Below are 23,001 nucleotides of genomic sequence, written 5' to 3' on the forward strand. Positions count from 1 at the left end.
ACACAGCTCTAAGCAATAATATTTTTTTAAAAAAAAGTACCATCACCCTCACTAATGACTAAAACCCAAGTCATATCTCAGAGAAGACCTAAGTTTTGTTAGCCAGCAGACATCAGTTTTTCCTAAGGAACAGAAACTTTTAAAAGCAGCCCGGGGATCACCTTAGCTAAGAGTCAACCAAAAGCAGATTAAGGAATAAGCTACAATTCCAGTAAGATTCACCTCAATAACAAACATCTTTGCCACTAGTAACAATGTCTCTCAACCTCAGTTTCCCAGTTTGGAAAATGGAGCAGTTAAATAACAATAACTCATTGGGCTGCAGTTGTAGCTCCATGGTAGAGCGCTTGCCTGGCATGTGTGAAGCCCTGGGTTTGATACTCAGCATCACATATAAATAAATAAAAGATCCATTGATGGCTTAAAAAAAAAAAAAAAGAAAGAAAGAAAAATACCTCAGCATTATAGTAAAACAATTCTATTTTCCTGTGTTGAACTTTTGTTTCCAGTTCCACAATGGCAAATGTCTTGCTTCTCAGGCCTCAAATATGTACCCCTTCGCAGTAGTGCTTTAACTAAAATAATGAAACAAATCCAAGTTCTTCCTTAAAATACCTGAATCTCCTAAATAAACTACCCATAGCCAAGAGGCATTTGAGATTTTTGGCAGACTGCTACCTCCTAATTCTATGTCCAGCTCTGGCTCTATCTATCTTGCAAGTACAATGAGTCTTGTTCAACTAGAAAGCACATGTTTCCACAGAGAAAGCTGAAGGTAATGTGCAATAACTGTCCCAACAATGACTTCAAAGCAATTCTCTCCACCACAGAAATCAGAAATATAGCCAAGCTACTTCTCTGTCATCAGGCTCCTTTAGTTTACCAGATTTGTTTACCTACATTGTACACAGAAAAAGTTAATACACTCTAATTATACATTTAAAAAAAAAAAAAAAAAAGAAGTTGTCTTCCCATTCTCTCCCTACAACTTCCCTTGCTCACCTTTCATTAGTCTACCCTCCACCAGCACAATGGATCCACTAGATCCTCTGATCCTTTGGGACAGTGCTTATTCTGGGTTATTGACATATTGCTCAGTTAAGTATAAAAGACAAATAATAATATATATTTAACCTCCCTACAAGGAACTTGTCCTCTTTTTGCTAAATTCTTCCTTGGAGCCCATCAACAGGAAGACTTTCCAGGAATCAGATGTTTACAGGTTAATATATAAGGTATGTAGTAGCCATCACAAAATAAACAGACTGGAATTTCACAGGCAGAGAAAGAAAAATGACTAGAAACAGTTAAACATTATAGAGGATTTGAGAAAAAAGCTCATTTCAAATAGAAAACAGTAAAATAATAAAAGTTCACAGGAGACATGACAAAACAGGATGAATGTGTGAAAATTAAATGCTCTTCTTTGATGGAAAAGGGTGTGAGGTAACAAAAGGGCAAATGGGATAAGAATGGGTTTCCTCTAGGAAGTATCAATCCAAGCACTCTCTTCGGACTGAACTTTGGGCTGGGTTTGGAATACAGAAAAACAGATTCCCTCTGGCTATCAGGAAACAGCATGCTTCCTGAAGTACACTTTTATCCTTGGTCATGAACAAAAAGAGAAAAAGAAACTGCTCATTTTGGTCTTCTTGTTGCCTTCTTCAAGTAAGAATACTCCAAAATTCTACAAGAGAAAATATCCAACTTAAAGGATAAAAACCACCTTTACTCTTTTCAGTTCTGCCACTGGTCTAGTGTTATTGCTCTTACTCACTTCACAGGCTATAGTTTCCATTATATTATCAAAGAAAAGCAGGCTAATAAAATATTTAAGTTACTAGCTAGCACATATTTGAGCAAAAGTAGTAATCGAAAGAGCTCACATTCACAAGTAAAACATACTATTTTGATACTCAAAGCTAACTTACAATTACATATTGCCAATTAATTAATCTCTGATGCGGGATACCTATAAGACTAGTTAATTATACTTGACACTGAGCTCGAATGGTTCTAGCAAAAAAATATGACTATGAAACACCAGGTGTGGTTGTGCACACCTGTAATCCCAGCTATAGGAGACTCCCTTGAGCCCAGGAGTTAAAGTCCTGCATGGGCAACACAGTGAGACCTGTTTCAAACACAAATAAAGACATTCTGATGTCTACAAAATGGCTTACAGCTGTATACAAAGAACACAGACACATGACAACAACAACAAAAAAACCCTACCATTCAAATTATCAGATTATGGCAATTTACTAGAACAAAGCCACCAGAACCACCAACTCGTGAGACTGGCCATGAGCTTCCTGATTCGTTGGGATTACAGGCATGCACCATCATGCCTGGCTGAGGGGTGACTATTTTAAAAATGCACTGGCTAGACATGGTGGCGCCTGTCTGTAATCCCTGGGACCCTGCAAGACCCTGTCTCAAAAAATAACAAAAATAAAAAAATATGGGAATGTGGCTCAATGGTACCCCTGGATTCAATCCTAAGTACTACAAAAAATAAAACATATATAAAAAATTTTTTTAAATAAAAAATAATGGGGGCTGGGGAGATAGCTCAGTGAGTAGAGTGCTTGCCTTGTAAGCACAAGGCCCTGGGTTCGATCCCCAGCACCCAAAACAAAAACAAAAAAAATAAATAAATAAATAAAAAATAAAAAATAAAAAATAATGGCTGGGCCAGAGGCACACACCTGTAATCACAGAGTTTGAAAGCCAGAAACTTAGCAAGACCCTGTCTCAAAATTAAATATAAAAAAAAAGGGCTGGGGATGTGGCTCAGTGGTTAAGCGACCCTGAGATCAATCCTGGTACAAAACCAAAAGTTTTTTAATGTTCTAGTCTGAAGTACAGGGAGTTACAGTTCCCTTCACTACCTTCAAATCCAGACTTCAGAACCAACTCTTTACTCTGCTTTCTAGTAAAAAGGGAACTCAATGGACTTACATGTCAAACTCTTAACTGACTGTAAGAAGTTAACCTAGCCAGGCCTGTAATCCCAGGACCCATGACTGTAACACAAGGTTTGGGAGGCTGAGACAGGAGGATGGCAAGTTCAAGGTCAGACCTTAGCAACTCAGAGAGGACCTAAGCAACTTAGTGATGCCCTGTCTCAAAATAAAAAACAAAAAGGACTGGGGACGTAACTCAGTGGTAAAGTAACCCTGGAGTTAAATCTCCAGTATACCCTCCCAAAAAAAATAAATAATTAGAGATAAGGAAACAGACACTCTGACCACTGGTGTGATAGATGGTCTCACTGTCAACAGCACTACATCAGCACTAATTTTATTATGTAGGGTCACTGTTTAAATAATAAGGATAATGAGAAAGAATACATTTTCTTTACACAGCAAGCAACTGAGACTAGACAGCAAACCGCATCACCTTTAATAACCAAAATAAAAGAACAAGAGCAAGATAAATTTATGCTGTAAGATGATATTCATTTATCATTATCCACCCCCCCAATCCAAAAATGGTTAACTACTCCAAGGGGAAAATATGTTAAGCATCTCCTAGAGCTTATAGATGGCTCTGCACTCTATTGGTTAGCAGTATAAAAGACCAGTTCTAGCTTAATGGTCAAACAATCAAGATAGGGGTTTATTATTGTCAGGAAACAACTCTTCAAAATAACCTCTTATTCCTAATTTGAATGACAAAAGATTTTTGAGTCTCCAAAAGTTATGAATAGATTATCTAAAATTGTCAATCTGTTCCTGAACAATTACATCCATTTTCAAAACTGCCAGAAGTTTATATTTAGAATTTTAGATTTTCAAAAAAAAAAGAATTTTAGATTTTCACCAAAACTTAAGTGGAGTTCAGCTAAACATCTAAGAACAAATTTGGTTTTATGAGGGTTGAAACACTCACTCTGAATTTCTACAAGGTTAGCCTTCTATCTTTTAACAATGTAGGAAATTGAAAACCATTTATTCCAGCAAACCTCCTAATTCCCTGATACCATTCAAAGAAGCACTCTCCTATCATTACAAACCCTTTCTAAATAAATAGCCTTTTCTGCATCAAAATCAAATATCTTATCTTCTTCAAAAACATATCCTTGACTGGGTGTGTGTATAAGACAGACATCAGTAATCCTTGGAACTAGCCTTAATCCCAGCAATTTGGGAGTCTGAGGCAAGAGGATGGCAAATTTGAGGCCAGTCTAAAAGCTTAGTGAGACCCTGTCTCAAAATAAAAAATTAGGGCTGGGGATGTATCTCAGTGATAGAGCACCATGGGTTTGCTCCCCACTACTGGAAACAAAAGGGAGGAAAGCCCAAAAAAGTAATCTCTAATCTGTGACTATTTTTAACTCAGACATTTTTAAACCTTGACTTCACATATGAACACAGTAAAATCAAGGAAGTGTAAAGTCAACTGAGTCTAATAGCTGATGTTCTGGTGAAAACCAAAGAGCATTTATACAATCTGTAATATTAACTGCTAGCCCTAGGATCTGTCAGAAAACATAAAAACCTATAAAAATATCAAATCATAATAACTAAAATAGATATTAGGATTATCAGAACTAAAAGTAGAGATGATTTATCAATAAATGACAAATATTTCCTTGTTATTCCTGAATTTGTCTACCTGGGAGGTACTTCCAGGAGATAATGACAAATTGAATTTTGGGATATAAATACACTGCTCTTACTATTAATCTTGTTTCTAAAAGAAAGACTACCTACTTGATAGTTGAGAAGCTTGCTTAAGAACCACACTCAATCATTCCTCTTTCTGATCTGCAAAGTATGAGGAGAAGGTCTTATATTAAAGAACACCATATATTAAAAACAGCAACAAAAAGCTGGGCATGATGTTGCATGCCTGTAATTCCAGTGACTCAGGGACTGAGGCAGTACCACAGCAAGTTCGAGGCCAGTTTCAGCAACTGAGTGAGACCTTGTCTAAAAAAAAAAATTAAAAGGGCTGGGATGTAGCTCAGTGACAAAGTGCCCTGGGTTAAAACCCCAATACTCAAAAAGCAAAAAACAAAACCTGGCACTTTTATTTTATTATTCTCATGTTTAGAATGCTGCATGACTTGTTCTGGTCCTCTAATGCTTTTATAGGAAAAGCAAAAATTCTCAAGAAACTAAAATAGAGCTTGGCACAGTGGTACATGCCTGTAATTCCAGCTACTTGGGAGGCTGAGGCAGAAGGATTGCAAATTCCAGGCCAACCAGGGCAATTTGGTGAGACTGTGTCTCATAAAAGTAAACTATGTATATGTATTTTTTTCCTTAAAAAATTGATCTGGGCACAGTAGTACATGCCTATAATTCCAGCAACTCAGAAGGCTGAGGCAGGAAGATTGCAAGTTTAAGGCCAGCTTCATCAATTTAGCAAGGTCCTAAGCAACTTAGCGAGACCCCATCTCAAAAATTAAAAAGGCTGGGGATGTAGTTCAGTGGTAAAACACCCCTGCCTGGGTTCATGCCCCTCTACCAGTTAAACTGCCCAGGCTGGCCTCAAACTTGTGATCCTCCTGCCTCAGCTTCAGAAGCCAAGGCTTGTGCCACAGCATCTGGCTTCAAAAGAAAAATTAAAAAAAAAAAAAAAAAAAAATTAAAAGGGCTTAATATGTAGCTGGGTGGTAAGAGTGAATACCCCTTGATTCAATCCACAGTACCAAAAACCCCCACTAAAACTAGATGTACATAAATAAAATTACAGCTTACAAGGTACCTGTGACTACATATTCCCTCATTTTAGCTGGAATGTTTAAGATGGAACCCTCTATTTAGCAGATTCAAAACAGCAAGGATGCAATTCCAGGCCTAAGGAAGTGTCAAAATCTCAAATAAAGCATCCAACATCCAAGCCTCTCCTGTTCACAGTGTAGAGGCAACAGTCATCAGGGACATGAGATTTCTAATACAAGTTCTAGAACAGTTTCTGACTCACCACCCCCCATACACACATTTTCCCTCCTACACACAATCTGTTTCTTTTTTTGTAGGCCTTCTTAGCCCTCTTAATCTTTAGTTTCTAACTACTCTCTATATTCCCTGGTTCCATTCTCCAATTTCCTGATACATCCAAAGCATTCCTCCAGTCTATTTCCTATTATGTAATATTCTCCCATAGCACTTAGAGCCATCCCCCACTTTTCTTTCTTTTTCAGGCCTAACTCCAAACATCCCTCCCCTCAGGTTCTACTGTAATTCAAGATTCCATTTCATCTTGTCTGTTTTCAAGATCTTTTGACCCGAAATTTCCACATTTAGGCTCTCTCCAAAACTTCCAATTCCCTCCCAAAGTTGGGCAGGCCAGGCATGGGAGTCATCAACTGAGTTCGTTTGAGAAAATATGTATGCGTGTCTGCGCGGGCGGGGGTGGGGAGAGCAAACCAGAAGAAATGACGCATTAGGGGGAGTCTCGGAGGGAAAAGATCACTCCAATAAACTCCCACTCCCAACAAAATGCACGATTTTCTAACTCCCCCCGAATCAAAATGGTCCCATAACTCAATTTCGTTTAAGTCCCATGATCTCTTCAACATTTTGATCCAATTAACTCCACAATCAACTTTAATTCCACCTGCCTCTCACACTAATTGATTCCTCTTGTTAAGCCTCCGATTAGTTTCTATACTCCCTTGTGTTTCTCATTTCCTTCCTACCCCCACCGTCTGTATCTATCCCTCATCCTGGAAGTCCTCAACTCGATCTCTAGGACAGTCACCGTTTTCGACAGCTTCCTTCTCTCGGTTAAACCCATCCTTTCCGCAGACTCCCTGCAAGCTCAGAAACCCCTATTTCAAAGCCCAGCCCTCGGTCCTTACCGGCAACCCCTCGGACATTCCCAGCTACGGGTGCCCTCCAAAGCCCTGCTCTTCCTCTGATCGCACAGTCCACACCAGAACTATGTCCACGCCCCGCTTGGCTTACCTGAGGCCGAGTTACTGACAGGGACCCCGGGATCAAAGGATGAAAATCCGACCGCCGACTGCCCGGAGGAGGCTGACGCCATCTTGGCAGCCCCCTCCCCCTCAGCGGCCTCGCTCCCTTTCAGTCGGGCTCTTCCTCTTCTCGGAATCGAATCTTCCCCACGTCTCTTCACAGAATTCGCGTTTTGCAGGCCGCCCTCCCGCCCCCTCGGGGGCCTCTCTCAGACACGTCCGGTTAGCTCCTGGACCAGTTCAGGGCCGCACCATTCGCCTGCCATGGGGAAGAACTCCGGTCTCGCAACCTCCCTTCGCAACTTTAACCGCTCTCCACAGGAGCTACTTTCTGCCTTCACAAGGGAGTAGGCTCAGACTGGCAGTTTGGACCCCGCATCCGGCCCAAACCCCACCTAAAAGGAAAATAAGGCATGAAAAGAAGTCCGGGAAGAGCGAACGCCCCCCTTCCTCTCCTCCCTAGCCGCAGCCTGTTTATCGCCCAACCACAAGGCTCCACTCTCGGTGGGCAAGGGGAAAGGGGGGGAAAGAGTGCGCATGCGCCCGACCTTCAGCTCAAGCTTCCAGCCACTAAAAGAGGAGGGGAAAGGAAGCCAATCCGAAAGCTGCTGATGGTCACGTGAGGCGGGTTCCTCACACCCTGAGGAATCCTCGGGTGAAAGACTGGCGGGCGGAGGGGTGGGGTACCTCACATACGGTGGCTCGGTAAGTCAATTTTGATCCTGTTCTTTGAAAGAGTTGGGTTTTGCGTGCCCTAAACTCGGAAAAAGTCTGCCTAGGTAGCCCCTCTAAAGGGACTGTGAAGTCCCGAAAGAACAGCGAAAACACTGGAACCAGGTCGGAGACATTAAACCGTCGAATACTACAAAACATCACATGCCATCAACTCTTCCCAGGCCTTTTCCGGTTTTACTACCTTGTTTAATAATATGTCTTACCTTCCTCCGACATTAGAAATAGATCTCTTGTTTGCGTCAAATACAAAGCTGGGTACAGTGACGGAGTTCAGTAAATATTGGTAGATTAATCAATGAAGACCTGTCAAAAAAAAAAAAAAAAAAAACCCACGGAAGGCTTCCCGCGATCCAAAGTCTTTAGCCTCTGTCAATTATGTATGCACCAAAGGGCATTTGATATACAGAAATTCCCCCATTCTACTCTAATCATCGAATTAACTGCTCCACTGTAACAAAAAAACTCTGGGGGTCGTCGACCCTGGTGGAGATCTGAAGACTTGAATACATCAAGCTTCTGGAAAGTAAGGGTTGTTTGGTTTACTCTTGTATCTCCACTCTGTCGTCGTGACTTTGAACAGAGTAGGTGCTCAGTAATTCGTTGTGGAATGAAAAGGAATGGGAAAATCCTCAAGTTTTGTAACCCCCAATGCCTCTTGGGTCCTCCAAAGGGAACCTAGGGCAGAAACGTTCATAGAATACCCCCCACTCACTTACCTCAGCTTTCTGTCCCACCCTCATCAAGATACAAAATACTTGTTTCCTTGCTGCCATCTGCCGGATTATTTGTCCTTCTCTGGGTACTGAAGGTAAACAAACATCAACAGATTGGGATTCTTATTCAACCGGTTAGTACTGAAATATTTTATGATGACCTATACCTATACCCCTCCCCCAACTAAACAGTACAACTAGACAGCGTGGAGCATAGGATTTGGCTCTTGGGTATGCAGTAAACAAATATCAATTCAATAAATTATCCTTCTTTTCAGAAAAGGCTTGTAGTTACTTCCATTTCCTGAGTTACTTTAAGAACCAGCTTGTGTGGGCTGAGGTATAGCTCAGTGATAGAGGACTTACCTTGCATGTGCCAGGTTCTGGGTTCCAAACCCAGCACCACAAAAAACAAAAACACCCTCCTCAAATTAAAAAAAAAAAAAAAATTGTTAAAAACTCGGTATAGAGGTAAAGCTGTTTCTGATTTCAAAATTGGAAATAAATCAATAAATTCTGGAATGAACAAAGGCAGTCACGAGAATTTTATCTCTGAGAGCTGATCTATGAATTTGATTTAAGCTCTCATGAAGGAAGAAATCTCTGATTTATAGCTTCTTAGAGATCTTTGTTTCTACCTTTTGTACCAGAAGATGACTATTACACCTGCCACCTTGTATTTTCTCATTCTGCTTACCTGTTTGACTCTCTCATGAGACTAAACTCTTCAGGTCAAAGATTACATTTTATCCATTTTTATACCTCAAGCATCTAGAATAGTGCCTGGCACAGAGTAAGTACCTAATAAATGTCTCCTAAAGGCCCTAATATGTGATGAATGAACATAAAATTCAGAAAGTGGAATTAGGGATGTTTAAAAAGCAGGTGTTTTTCATCTTTTACCCCTAAATTTTGTCTCTGTCACCCCTTCTACTTTACCCCTGGGGTGCCCTATGAATCATGGAACCACTCTCCCCTAGTAACATTCCTGGCATAGCAGAACTGGGGTGATGTGGCAGGGTGTGGAAGCAGAGGCAGAGCAGGACATGTTGGCTTGGTGCCCCCAAGGAAATAGAAAAGGGAGTTCACCAATACCTACTGTGGGAAGGGAGGCAATCTAGTGACCTCAAAATATGTCCACATATTCAGACTTGAATGCATGTGAGTATTCACGTACAGCTTCATTAAATCATCCTTTTGGGACTGAGGTTATATAGCTCAGTGGCAGAACATTTGCCTATGATGCACAAAGCCCTAGCACCACACACACACACACACACACACATAAACGTCCTTCAAGTCTTAGAACAGCTTCTAAGTTAAAAACAAAGGGTCTGAGAACTGACAAGGGCAACCTGGAGGCAAGAATAAGAGGATAGATACCAGCGGGTATGGTAGATGGTGCTTGCAATCCCAGCTATTTGAGAGGCTAAGGCAGGAGAATTTCAAATTTGAGGCCACTCCAGGAAACATAGCAAGACCCCATCTGGGGGCGGGGGGATGGTTACCTTATTCATTCAGTTAGTAATTCATTGAACAATTCATTCAAGTAACATAATTTAGTCCCAGCTATAAGGTGTAGCCCAGGCACTATGAGAGTCCCTAGTGTACAAATGAAGATAAAGCCACTGCCTTCAAAAAGATCACAAACTAATGAGGGGTACAGATTCATAAGTCATTAGAATAAAATGTAATAGGTGCCATCATAGAGGTGTACAATTGCTATGGTTTGACAGGCATATATTCAGAATAAAAAGTGGGAACAGAAGTTGATAACAGTGTCTTGATAAATACCCCAGACTATTTGGGATTGAAATAATTCTGAAGAGTCTAAAAGTCATGATTTCCATGGCTATGGAAACTGTTCCTGGAAAGAGAGGACTAGTGTTCAGGAAGATGTCACTGTCCTAAAAAATTAAAATTTTGCCAGATTAAAAGGAAAGGCATTCTTAAAAGGGAAAAATCTCCAGGTTGTCATCCAGAGATGACAGAGAATTGGTGATAGGGAAGTAATGCTGAAATAGGATGATGTGGCAGGAGGTGAGGTTAGAAGAGGGAGAGGCTAAATTATGAAGGATCTTAAACACCATACTAATACTAGTTATCTTCTACTAAACGTTTATTATGTCTTTACTAAACCCTGTGCTAAACACTTTACAAAGATTATATATTTCTTGATTTTTTCAACAATCTTAAAAAGGTAGATATTATTAGTCCTGAAAAGTAAAAGAGCCAAAGTAATGCCATTTTGTTCTGACCTAACTCAATTTTATGCTTGCTTAAAATGTTTTCTTTTCAGTCTCCTGACAGCTGTATCTATTTTGACAGTATATTAGGACCTTCTGACAGCTCTGATTATGGCCTTGATGTGTAACAAAAACAATTATGAAATGTGTAATCAAAACAGTTCTCTCATGTAATCAAAATATCTATCTCAACAAGGTCTTTCTGACCTACATCTGGCTCAACTGTCCTTGTGGTTTTTGTAGGTTTTGCCTTTATAAACTGTGTACTTCCAAAATTCAAGTGCTGGGAGTTTTTTGAGGTGCTAGCTTCCCAGTCGCTTGCCTGGCTTGCTCATTAAAGAACTGAAAAAAAAAGTCAATCTGGTTCAATAAGCGTGGTGGTCTGTAATTCTCACGCACACCGTAACAGTCCCATTTTGTAGATGAGAAAACATTCAGAGAAGTAAAGCTACTTGTAAGTCACACATGTAGAAAACCTTCAAGCTCAGGCATAAACTCAGGTGTGGCTGGCTCAAAGGCTGTGTTCTTAACCATACTACTGTGCTTTCTGTTTATCCTGTAGATGATGGAGAGACATCGAAAATTTTCAAAGAGAGAAGTGACAAAGTCTTAGTTTTTATAAAGATTCCCACTGGCAAAATGAAAAACGGGCTGCAGCAGAGGGAGACTGACCCCTCAAAATTAAAAAAGAAAAGAAAAGAAAAGAAAAAAAGTGTGTGGGGAGGTGCTGGGGATGTAGCGCAGTGGTTCACCGGCGCTGGATTCAATCCCCGGTACAAAAACAACAACAAAATTCTAGACTTAGGGTAGTGAGGGTCCTGGTATAGATTAAGCAAGCCAGGTCAGAAGGTGCTTTGGCATTTTGGCAGAGGGCTTGGAAGCTCTTCGTTAAGAGTGGGCGGAGCTGATGAGTAAAAATGGCTTAGAGGCGTGACTAGGAGCCACTCGACGCTCTGCTGCATCTGCCTGTAGACGCCTGACTTCCGTCGTTGGCGGCCACCCGCAGGTAGTGGTGTCGAGCGCCGAGCTCCGAGAACCAAACTGGGTGAGCGGGCCCCTGGTGGCCGCGCAGTCTCGCTAGTCGATATGAGTTTGGCTGGGGGCCGGGCCCCCCGGAAGACCGCTGGGAACAGGCTTTCTGGGCTTCTGGAGGCCGAGGAAGAAGATGAGTTCTACCAGACGACTTACGGAGGTTTCACCGAGGCAAGAGCTGGGCCCAGGAAGAGGAAGGGGAGGAAGGGAAGAGTCTTGAAGGGAGAAACCGCGGACAAAGAAGGGGGCGGGGAATAGAGAGGAGCCCTAAGAGCAGATGGAAACTGCAGGGCGCGGGTAACCGGGTGGGCGTTAAGGTGGAGTCCTAGAAAGGACCGCCCTTGACGCGATTGTGGGGTCAAGGATGGAGAAGGCCTCCAGAGGCATCCCAGAGTAGGGTGAAAACCTTCATCTTACTTCTGTCGCTGCATCTCTCACAGCACTTCTGACATCTAGAATACGCAAGGCACGTCGTAGTTTGGTCACTAGGTATACACTGCCGAATTATTCACCCGAGGCATAGAAGGAACCCCTCCAAAATATGGAGAACTTGCATAGATAACCTTTCCTTACCTATCCTAAAAGAGTCCCTGTTTATTTCCTTCGTAGAACATACTTTAGTTTGAAACTAGATTTGGTTTGCCTACTTTTTTTTTTTTTTTTTTTTTTTTTTTTTACTTTTCTGATAGATTGTAAACTTTATAAAGTTAGATTTGTTCCCCGTTATACGTCCAGTGCCTAGATCAGTGTGTGGACTGAACTGGCACTTGTTAAATATTTATTGACCGAATCTACCCATTCATTAGATATGTGTCAAGCATCCAGAGCATGTCATAGGATGTCTTAGGCTCTAGGGAGACAGTATTAAAAAATTCAACCTGTCCCGAGCACAGTGGCACACAGACTCGGAAGGCTGAGGCAGGATCTCTGCAACTTAGCGAGCCACTTCTTAAAATAAAAAAGGGCTGAAGAGCCTGTCGGGGGTCGCCTGTGATGCTAGTGACCAGGAGGCTGAGGCAAGAGGATCATAAATTCAAAGCCAGCATCAGCAATTGCGAGGCCCTAAGCAACTCAGCAAGACGCGATCTCCAAATAAAATATATAAAAGGTAGTCTGGGGTTATAGTTTAGTGGTAGAGCGCATGCCTAGCACCTATGAGGCACTGGGTTCTATCCTCAGCACCACATAAAAATAAATAAATATAATAAAGGTATTGTGTCCATCTATAGTTAAACAAAAAAAAAATTTTAAAAGGGACTGAGGATGTGGCTTGGTGGTTAAGCACCCCTGGGTTTAATCCCCAGTACCAAAAATAAATAAATAAAGGGGGGCTGGAGATAGCTCAAAGGTAGAGCACACCTTAGCAATTTAGCAAGGCCTTCAGCAACTTAGTGAGACCCTCTCTCAAAATCAAAAATAAAAGGGCTGAAGATGTGGCTCAGTGGTTAAGTGCCCCTGGGTTCAGTCCCCAGTACAAAGAAGAGAGAGAGAGAGAGAGAGAGAGAGAGAGAGAGAGAGAGAGAGAGAGAGAGAGAGAGAGGGAGGAGAGAGAGAAACAGAGAAACAGAAACCATGGACAGGGGCTAAAGGTGTAGCTTTGGTGGAGCACTTTCCTGGCATACCTGAGGCCCTGGGTTGGATCCCCAGCACCAGACAGGGGAAATGTTACATGGACAATAGTGTTCAAGAGAAATTAAGAGAAATAGAATCCTCAGGACGTGGTGACTGGGAGTCATTACTTACAACCCTAATCAGATAGTTTAAAATAGAACATTCTCATCCCTCCTCCAAGGCTCATTTTCCTATTCCTGTCATTTTACGAGTCGTTATTTAATATGTACCCTTTATGCTTCCAAAAAGGATTTAAGGAGGCTTATAAACAAAAAGCTAGAACAGTAAAAATAGAGACAGATCATAAGTAATTGTACCAGGAGCCTATGCTAAAATGGTACTAGCAATTGATATTAAATTTAGCTGTGAGCTTCCTGGCAGCCAAACTCTCAATTTCTTTTTTTAATAAGAAAGAAGCATACAAGTGCTTAAAGAAAGACAACCTTTTTCAGCATTAAGGAGATATCATTGCATCCTTAGATATATATAAAGTAACGGGGTTGGTAGATGATATAAAAACATTGTCTTCACTAGCCATGTCTATTAATGACTTGATAAATGCTAAAGGAATGGTAGTAAGTTCATAATTTAGTGAAAGCACTTCTAATGGGAAGTTGAGCTACCCTGTGGTGATATGGTTTAATACCAGATTAGAGCTGAGGGGATTAATGTGTTCCCAGGCTGTCTTTCACAAACATCAGTTGGGAGGAAATGATGGTCATCAGTGCAGGATTGACTTCTGGCTGGCTTGGAGTGTTAAATACCTGTGTTACATGCTTGCTTTGGCAAATTGTGTATCAAGATTAGACCATGGGGTTGGTGTTATAGCTCAGTGGTAGAGCGTTTGCCTAGCATGCATGAGGCACTGAGTTCGATTATGAGCACCACATATAAATAAAGATCCATTGACAACTGAAAAAAAATTTTAAAAAAAGCTTAGACCATTAGTTTGCATCATTGATTAAAGAGAGAACCACATGTTTGAGGTGCTACCCAGCCCAGGTGACCCCCCACTTTTATTTTTTTTTTGATACTGCGGGTTGAACCCAGGGCCACTTAATCACTGCGCCACATCCCCAGCCCTTTTTTTTTTTTTTTGGGTGCTGGGGATTGAACCCAGGGCCTTGTGCTTGCAAGGCAAGCACTCTACTGACTGAGCTATCTCCCCAGCTCCCCCAGCCCTTTTTAAACATTTTTTTATTTTGAGACAGGGTCTCTCTAAGTTGCTCAGGACCTTGCTAAATTGCTGAGGCTGGCCTTGAACTTGCAGTCCTCTTGCCTCAGCCTCCTGAGTCATTGGGATTACACATGTGTGCCACTTTATCTGTCCCAGTTAGCTCCCCTTAAGTGCTTTTTTTCCTGCCTTTCCTTTCCAGAGTGGCTGCCTTTCTAGACTTAACCTGTATCACCTCAGGTCTAGGCTATACTTCAGGTTTTCTATCTTCTCCAGCCCATTTAACTAACCCCCAGAGCTTTCTGGAACACCTCTTATACATGCCCCCACATCTTTATTGGCTTCTCATTATTGATAGTAATACTCAAATATTTTTCCATCCCAAAACACCTGAGGAATAATACGTATATTTTTCAGAAACTTTAAGTTTATCTCAACAATGATTATCAAAGCTGGTATAGGGTAAGGAGAGAGAACTGAGCATCATTAAGCTACAGGTTCAAATCATAGTTATTAGCTTGACATTTAAGTTTCTCTGTAGACCCAATTTGAAATCTTATAGTCTTATAGGGCAGTCACTGTTGGAAAGAGATTGTGCTGGAACCAAAGCAACCAGCTAAGGTTTCTTGCCAGAGATAAACCTGCTATACTTGGGTCTAAATCCTTATTCCACCAGGTGCGGTGGCACATGCCTGTAATCCCAGCGGCTCGGAGAGGTTGAGGCAGGATTGTGAGTTCAAGGTCAGCCTCAGCAACTTAACAAAGCCCTAAGCAACTCAATGAGACCCTGTCTCTAAATAAAATACAAAAAAAGAACTGGGGATATGGCTCAGTGGGTATGCACACCTAGGTTCAGTCTCTTGCAAAAAAAAAGGAAAAAAAAAATCTCCATTCCTGCTTCTGAACCTTTTCCAATCTTTCCACCTGCTTATGAGTTCCTCTTCCCTCTTGACTGTCTAAATACCACCAGTGTTTTAAACTATGACTCACTTTCTCTTCATCCTTTAGAGTCTAAATCAGGGTTCAGGGGCTGGGGATGTTACTCAGTAGCTGGGCGTATGTAAAACCTGGGTTTGATCCCTAACATCCACAAAAAATAAAATCATAGTTCATCAAACTACAACTTATGTTCCAAACCTGACCTACTCCCAATCTGACCCTTTACAGAAAAAGTGTTCTGACCTCTGATTTAAAGGATTAAAATCTAAAGGTTAGATTTGGACCACCAGTCTTCTCTGATCTATAACATTGTATTGCCATTTGATACTTTATATGTTGCCTTGTATTAAAAATTTTATGGGGAGGGGCCAAAATCTGAGTAGCTAAAAAGCCACACAGGGACAGAGATCCCACCCCCAGTTAAAAATCCTGGACACAAAACCTGAATGAGCTGTATTATGTACAAGTTGTCATACATTGTTACTGGCAGAATTAGATGCTGTCTAGTGACCCAGTGGTAGAGGAAAATTGGACTCTGTTCTATGCATCTTTTATCTTTGGTGATTCTAATCCATATCCTTTCACTATAATAACCTCTAACTATTAGTGTAACCAAACAAAAGAATTTATGTCGATGTCCTGTTCTTCACTAGACTATGGGACTTTTTTGGGGGGCGGAGGTACCAGGGATTGAGCCCAGGGGCATTTAACCACTGAGCCATATCCCCAGTTCCCTCTATTTTATTTTTTATTTCGAGACATGATCTTGCTAAGTTGCTTAGGGCCTCACTAAATTGCTGAGGCTGGCTTTGAACTTGGGATCCTCCTGCCTTGGCCTCCCAAGCCGCTTAGATTACAGTGCACGCCACTGTGGCCAGCTACACTATTGGACTCTAGAAGGTAGAGACCAAACCACATTCTTTTGTTCCCCAGTATTAAGAATGCTACAGGTAAAACAATCAATTAAGGTTGGAAGGAGGTAGTGCTAGAAACAAGAACCAACAGCCTGTAAGACTTTGCCTTAGGAAAATGAAAGGCTAAGTTGGAAAGGAAAGTGAAGAAATTTTGTTCTTTATGAAGGGGTATTAATAACTCCATTGCCAACCAGTTCTCATCTCATTGTGTCCTTAGGAATCTGGAGATGATGAATATCAAGGGGACCAATCAGACACAGAAGACGAGGTGGACTCTGACTTTGACATTGATGAAGGGGATGAACCATCCAGTGATGGAGAAACAGAAGAGCCAAGAAGGAAGCGTCGAGTAGTCACCAAAGCCTATAAGGTGCAGGAGGAATCCTGGGGTTTTGGGGGACTTTCTTAATCCCTCTTTTCTCCTTCACTGGATCCCAGTGCTCGCCATATCAGTCCCATTTCCTATAGTGCTAGTTTTGTCTGTTAAGATCCTCATCTTTCTCCTTACCTCTTTTGTTCTCTGGTATCTTATTCTAATCTGTGTCCAGGAGCCTCTAAAGAGCTTGAGACCTCGAAAGGTCAGTACCCCAGCTGGTAGCTCTCAAAAGGCCCGAGAAGAGAAGGCACTGCTACCACTAGAACTACAGGATGATGGCTCTGACAGTGAGTATGGAAATTTGAATCAGTTGATAAAATTAGAATGTGATGATGAATTATTTTATCAGTGTTAAGTTTACCAAAGTTGATAAGCATACTGTTATGTGAGGAAAATCTTTTTACTTACCAAAGTATTTAGGAAAAGAAGTCCATGATGTGTGCAGCTTAATTCTCAGATCATTTAGAAAGAGCATACACACAGAATGAAATAAGAATAAAATGGAGCAAAATATTAACAGTAGGTGATGTAAATAAAGGGTAAATGTAAATAAATGGGTGTCATTTGTAGTATTCTTACAACTTTTTTGTAAGTTTGAAATTATATCCAAGTAAAAACTTTAAAAATATGTAAATAGATAAAGAAAGTGGACAAAACTAAAAAGATTTCTTCCCATCTTACTCTTCCCAGGTCGGAAATCCATGCGTCAATCTACAGCTGAACATACTCGACAAACATTTCTTCGGGTACAGGAGAGGCAGGGCCAGTCTCGGCGGCGAAAGGGGCCCCACTGTGAGAGACCATTGACCCAAGAAGAGCTGCTCAGGGAAGCCAAGATCACAGAGGAGCTCAACTTACGTTCACTGGGTCAGTCTGTAGTTTTAGGAAAAGTAGGTAGAGATGCTGAGAAGCATAAGAAGAACTTTCTGTTTTTTGACCAAGCATATGATAGTTGATCAGAAATAAGTCAAATATAATTGTACTATGAAATGGAAGATTATTTACCCTAACTACTTTAGACCCAACCTAGTTTAATGATAGTTATGAAATTTAGATAACTTGACTTCAAAAGAACACATGATTAATTTGGGTCTGGGGCTCTGGCTCAGTGGTAGAGCGCTTGCCTAGCATGCATGAGGCTCTGGGTTTGATCCTCAGCACCACATAAAAAATAAATAAAATAAAGGTATTATATCCATCTACAACTTAAAAAAAAAAAAGAACACATGATTGAGAAAAGATTTAGTTCAGCTCTAACATCTTCAGAATATATTTTAATGGATTTTTTTTTTTTTTTTTTTTTTTTTTCCCCTGTGGTACTGGGGATTGAACCCAGGGGCACTCTACCATTCAGCCACATTCACATTCCCAGCCCTTTCTATTTTTTGAGACAGTCTTGCTGAGTTGCCTAGGCTGGCCTCAAAATTGGGATACTCCTGCCTTAACCTTCCAAGTAGTTGAGAGTACAGTCATATATTACCATGCCTAGCTTCATAACTTTTAAAATTTACATTCTAAGCTGAACACTGGCACATTACCTGGGAGGCTAATTAGGCAGGAGTATCCCAAGTTTTCCCCAGCCTCAGTAGCTTAGCTTCTCTTAAAATAAAAAAAAATGAGAGGGCTGGAGATGTGGCTTAGTGGTAGGGCCTCCTGGGTTCAATCCCTAGTACCACACACAAACATACACATACACACAAAAGAAAAATAAATAATAATAATAACCATAAATAATAATTATGTTGGCTTTAAAATATATATGATTTTAAATGTATATGATAATAATTCAGTACTTTTAAAACAGTAGCTGTCCTTCAAAACATACAGTGATTAAAAACTATCATCAACCATGAATGATAGCAAGATTCTAGGCTTTGAAATCCTCAGGAAAACCTAAGATGATATGAGTGGGATGGGAAAGAATGGAAACCCTTGCCAAAGTCCTTCATAAGGGAGTGACTGTGACTTAGAGAAATTATTGTAGACTTTTGGCACTGGTCTCAAAAGAGAAGGGGATCTGAAACCTGCATATGCATCATAGGGCTGGGTAGGATACAAGCATGCCCTATGTGGGACATGAGAGAATGAGCAGCCTCCACCAGAAGGCTGCAGGGAGAGCAGTGGCGTCAGTGGATGACCGGTTTCCAGTAAGGCAAGTTGTATAAGGAATGCTGAGTGAGAGAGAAGCTTGAGGATATGGGTGAGTTGACTGATTTTAGAGCAGGAGTCTATAGAACACAGGAATGCATTGAAAAGAAGGAAAGGGTTGAAAGTTTGGGTCAAGGTAGAGGAAGCAATATTACCAGTCAGAATTCAAGTAGAAAAGAGTTTCAGTCACTGAAGGGATTTCCAGAGCACTCCTTTCATAGTCAGATGTTAGAGGATTACGTTCACAGTACCCACATACTGGAAGGACACAGAAATTTGGAGTTCATATAGAGAAGAGGGAACTAGAATATTATTTATTTATGCATTAACAAATACTTTCGAGTGCCTATAATGTGTGGAATGCTGCATGATGCTGATAACATGTAGGTAATATGAGTCACACTTACTGCCCTTAAGGAGGAAACATATCAACTGTGCATTACCATAGAGCAGTGTCATGGGGTCCAGGCAGGTGACATACAAAGTGTAGCCAGCACAAGGACTGAGGTGACTTGGAGAGGAATGCTTGAAAGGAGGAACAATTTAGCTAATTGTTGTCCTGTGAGAATGCAGACTCAAGGTTGCCAGGTTTCCTTCCTTCCTTTCTTTTTTTTTTTTTTCTTTTTGTACTGGAGATTGAAGCCAGGACACTACCACTGAGCTACATCACCCGACCCCTTTTATTTTGAGTAAGTTGTCAAGGATCTTGCTAAATTGCTAAGACTGGCCTCAAATTTGCAATCCTGTCTCAGCTCCTGAATAGCTGGGATGGCAGGCATTCACCACCACACCAGGCTTTTTTTTTTTTTCTTTTCTTTTTTTTTTTTTTTTTTTTGTGTGTGTGTGGTAGGTTTTGTTGTTGTTATTGTTTGTTTTGTTTCTTGATACCGGGATTGAACCCAGGGGTTTTAACCACTGAGCCACATCCCCACCCCTTTTTAAGATTTTATTATATTGAGACAGGGTCATGCTGAGTTGCTTAGGGCCTTGCTAAGTTAAGAGGCTGACTTTGAACTTGTGATCCTCCTACCTCAGCTTCCCAAATTGTTGGGATTACAGTTGTTGCTCCTGGCTTTCTTGTTGTTTTTTTTTTTTAAAGGAACCAGAAATCTATATTTAAATGTGATTTCCCAATTTCTAAATGTCAACAACTAGGTCCATCTTTTTTGTTTTTAATTTTTTTTTAATTGTAGATGGACATAATACCTTTATTTTATTTACTTATGTGGTGCTGAGGATCAAACTCAGTGCCTCACTCATGCTAGGCAAGCACTCTACCACTGAGCCATACCCCCAGCCCTTTGTTTTTGTTTTTAATTGCAGTACTGGGGTTTGAACCCAGGGCACTCTACCCCTGAGCTACACCCCGGCCCTTATTTATTTATTTATTTATTTATTTATTTTTGGTACCAGGGATTGAATCCAGCAGTGCTTTACCACCAAGCTGTATTCCAAACCCTTTTTGTTTTTTATTTTGAGGCAGGATCTCACTAACTTGCTGAGGCTGACCTCAAACTTGTGATCCTCCTACCTCGGCCTCCCAAGTCACTGGGATTACAGGTGGGGGCCACTGCATCCAACCGGTTTTTTATTTTGGTACAGGGTCTCAGTAAATTACTAAAGCTGGCCTTGAACCTTCAATCCTCCTGCTTCTGGCTCCTGAGTTGCTGCACCACCTCGCCTAGTTCCAGTTTTTCTTTAAAACACTACAGATCAGGGATGGGGTCGTAGCTAGATGGTAGAGTGCTTGCCTAGCATGTGTGAGGCACTGGGTTCGATTCTCAGCACTGCATATAAACAAAATAAAGGTCCATTGACAATTAAAAAAAAAAAAAAAACACTACAGATCAAACAAACACTTAAATGGTCTGCCAGCTTGCAGCCTCTGCCAAAACTTGTGATAGGTTCAGTAGTAGAAGAGTATACTAGAATTGCAGTGACATACACCTATAATTCCATTGACTCAGGAGGCTGAGACAAGAGGATTGCCTGTTCAAGGTCAGCATTGACAACTTAGCAAGACCCTGTCTCAAAAAAAAAAATAGGGGAGTGGGGGGCCCACTGGAGATATAGCTCCATGGTAGAGTATCTCATAATATCACAAAGATAAATAAATAAATAAATAAATAGAATATACTAGACACAGAGATTGAGGTAGTGAATCAAAACTGTGGTATTAGGAATGGTTTAGTAGAATGGGTATTGCAATTAACCTGGAGAGGGAAGAACTCTGTTATAATGTAACATACTATCTTGGCTAGGAGCAGGTTGACAGGGTAATTGTAGAGAAGATTCTGGTACCCAGGAAAATTAACAGGCTCCTTGTCACAGAGTCCCTTTCAACTTGAGGTCCTTCAGTCCTGAGTGGTTAAAAATCTAAATGTATTTGAGAAAGGAGGATTGGGGAGGATGTTAAGAAAGATAAGCAGAAAACTCATGAAGTAGGAGGTGTTTTAGAGCATCTTAGGAGTGACTAGGTCAGTGACCAGAAAGATTGAGAGATTATAGAACAGAACTAAGTGCAGGAAAAGGGGAAACTGACTATCCCTTCGTTTTTCCCTGTGACGCTGAAGAGACATATGAGCGACTTGAGGCTGACAAAAAGAAACAGGTTCACAAGAAACGGAAGTGCCCTGGGCCTATAATCACCTATCATTCAATGACAGTGCCACTTGTTGGGGAGCTGGGCCCCAAGGAAGAGAATGTAGATGTAGAAGGGTAAGTAAATCGGTGGTGTTGAGTTTGTGGCTTTCCTCATACAGCCTCCCTAACTTGTACACCTTTCAGATTCTGCCCTCCCTTCAACTCCTTTCTTTCTCTTTCAGCCTCTCTTTTTCTCTCTTTGCTATTTTTCTCTCTCACCTCACTTTTCTTCCCATCTATCATCATTTAGTAGGTTCTTTCAGAATGCTCCTATCACCCTGCCTCTTTTTTTCTTTCCTCCTTGATTTCTTCCCTTCTGTATCTATTTTCTCCTCACCTCTTTGTGTCTCCCCCCTACCCCCTGTCTTTTGCCCTCAGACTTGATCCTGCTCCCATGGCTTCTGCATTGACTCCCCATGCTGGGACTGGACCTGTGGTACCACCTGCTCGCTGCTCACGTACCTTCATCACATTTAGTGATGATGCGACATTTGAGGAATGGTTCCCCCAAGGTCGACCTCCAAAAGTCCCTGTTCGGGAGGTCTGCCCAGTGACCCATCGTCCAGCTCTATATCGGGACCCTGTTACAGACATACCCTACGCCACTGCTCGAGCCTTCAAGATCATCCGTGAGGCCTACAAGAAGTACATCACTGCCCACGGACTGCCTCCTACTGCCTCAGCCCTGGGCCCTGGCCCCCCACCTCCTGAACCCCTTCCTGGCTCTGGGCCCCGAGCCTTGCGCCAGAAAATTGTCATCAAATGAAGAGATGTTTAGTCCTTAGAAAATTCTTTCCTACCTGGACATGGGCTCTTGACCTTCCCTCTCTCTCTACTTCTCCCCTTTATATCTCTGATCTTTGCCTGCTCCTCTTCTATGTCTTCCCCTTTTTCCCCACTAGTTCCTACTTGTTTTGTTGTGTTTTTTTAATCTAATAAAATGGAAAGATCCTTTTTGTTTTTCTGATCTAAGGTTGGGAGCAAGAAGTATTTATGAATGTCTGAGTCTGTTTGGTTCTTTGTGTTTGTTTGATAACCCTTATTATGAACTGTCCTTTGTATCTTTTTCTTTTTTCTGACATGAGGTCTTGCTGTGTTGCCTAGGCTGGTCTCAATCTCCTGGGCTTAAGCACGCCTCACACCTCAGCCTCCTGAGTAACTGGGACTACAGGTGTGTGCCATGACGCTCAACTTGTCCTTTTTTAATTGTATTCATTCTCCAACTTAAACACCTTAAAATTAGATACCAAAACAAAATCCTTACATTGACTTTTTTTTTTTTTTTTTGGTACTTGGGATTGAATCCAGGGGCACGTAACCACTGAGCCTCATTCCCAGCCCATTTTTGTATTTTATTTAGAGACGGGGTCTCACTGAGTTGCTTGGGGTCCTTGCTAAGTTGCTGAGTCTTTCTTTGAACTCTCGATCCTCTTGCCTCGACCTCCGAGTCGCTGGGATTATAAGCTGTACCACTGCAACCAGCATATTGACCTTTATATCACCTTGTATTTACTGCTTTGAATGTAACAAACA

General features: G+C 41.3%; 2 protein-coding genes across 6 annotated transcripts in view; one reads left to right on the forward strand and one right to left on the reverse strand.

The window, feature by feature from the left end:
* Positions 1-7,445, reverse strand: part of Pip5k1a (phosphatidylinositol-4-phosphate 5-kinase type 1 alpha) — a 44,832-nt gene extending 37,387 nt beyond the window's left edge. For all 5 annotated transcript variants that reach the window (XM_047548411.1, XM_047548401.1, XM_047548392.1 and 2 more), the window contains exon 1: positions 6,927-7,445. In XM_047548411.1, the coding sequence (XP_047404367.1) occupies positions 6,927-7,008 (82 nt within the window). In that variant the 5' untranslated portion in view covers positions 7,009-7,445. The remainder of the gene's footprint in view (positions 1-6,926) is intronic.
* A 4,197-nt stretch (positions 7,446-11,642) lies between these two features.
* On the forward strand, positions 11,643-22,437 carry Vps72 (vacuolar protein sorting 72 homolog). Its single transcript, XM_047560308.1, has 6 exons — positions 11,643-11,834; positions 16,519-16,671; positions 16,850-16,964; positions 17,368-17,544; positions 21,399-21,543; positions 21,847-22,437. Exons 1-6 carry the CDS (start codon positions 11,718-11,720, stop codon positions 22,232-22,234), a joined length of 1,095 nt encoding a protein of 364 aa, XP_047416264.1. The 5' UTR covers positions 11,643-11,717; the 3' UTR covers positions 22,235-22,437.
* The last annotated feature ends 564 nt before the right edge of the window (positions 22,438-23,001 follow it).

The sequence above is a fragment of the Sciurus carolinensis genome, chromosome 1 (assembly GCF_902686445.1).
Source record: "Sciurus carolinensis chromosome 1, mSciCar1.2, whole genome shotgun sequence".
Taxonomy (NCBI): domain Eukaryota; kingdom Metazoa; phylum Chordata; class Mammalia; order Rodentia; family Sciuridae; genus Sciurus; species Sciurus carolinensis.

What these genes read in the sequence shown, in the direction of transcription:
- Vps72 (XM_047560308.1), top strand. Translation starts at nt 11,718, where the DNA reads ATGAGTTTGGCTGGGGGCCGGGCCCCCCGGAAGACCGCTGGGAACAGG. An exon ending in ACAGGATGATGGCTCTGACA is followed by an intron (nt 16,965 to 17,367) that starts GTGAGTATGGAA and finishes TACTCTTCCCAG; the next exon opens with GTCGGAAATCCATGCGTCAA. An exon ending in GAGAATGTAGATGTAGAAGG is followed by an intron (nt 21,544 to 21,846) that starts GTAAGTAAATCG and finishes TTTTGCCCTCAG; the next exon opens with ACTTGATCCTGCTCCCATGG.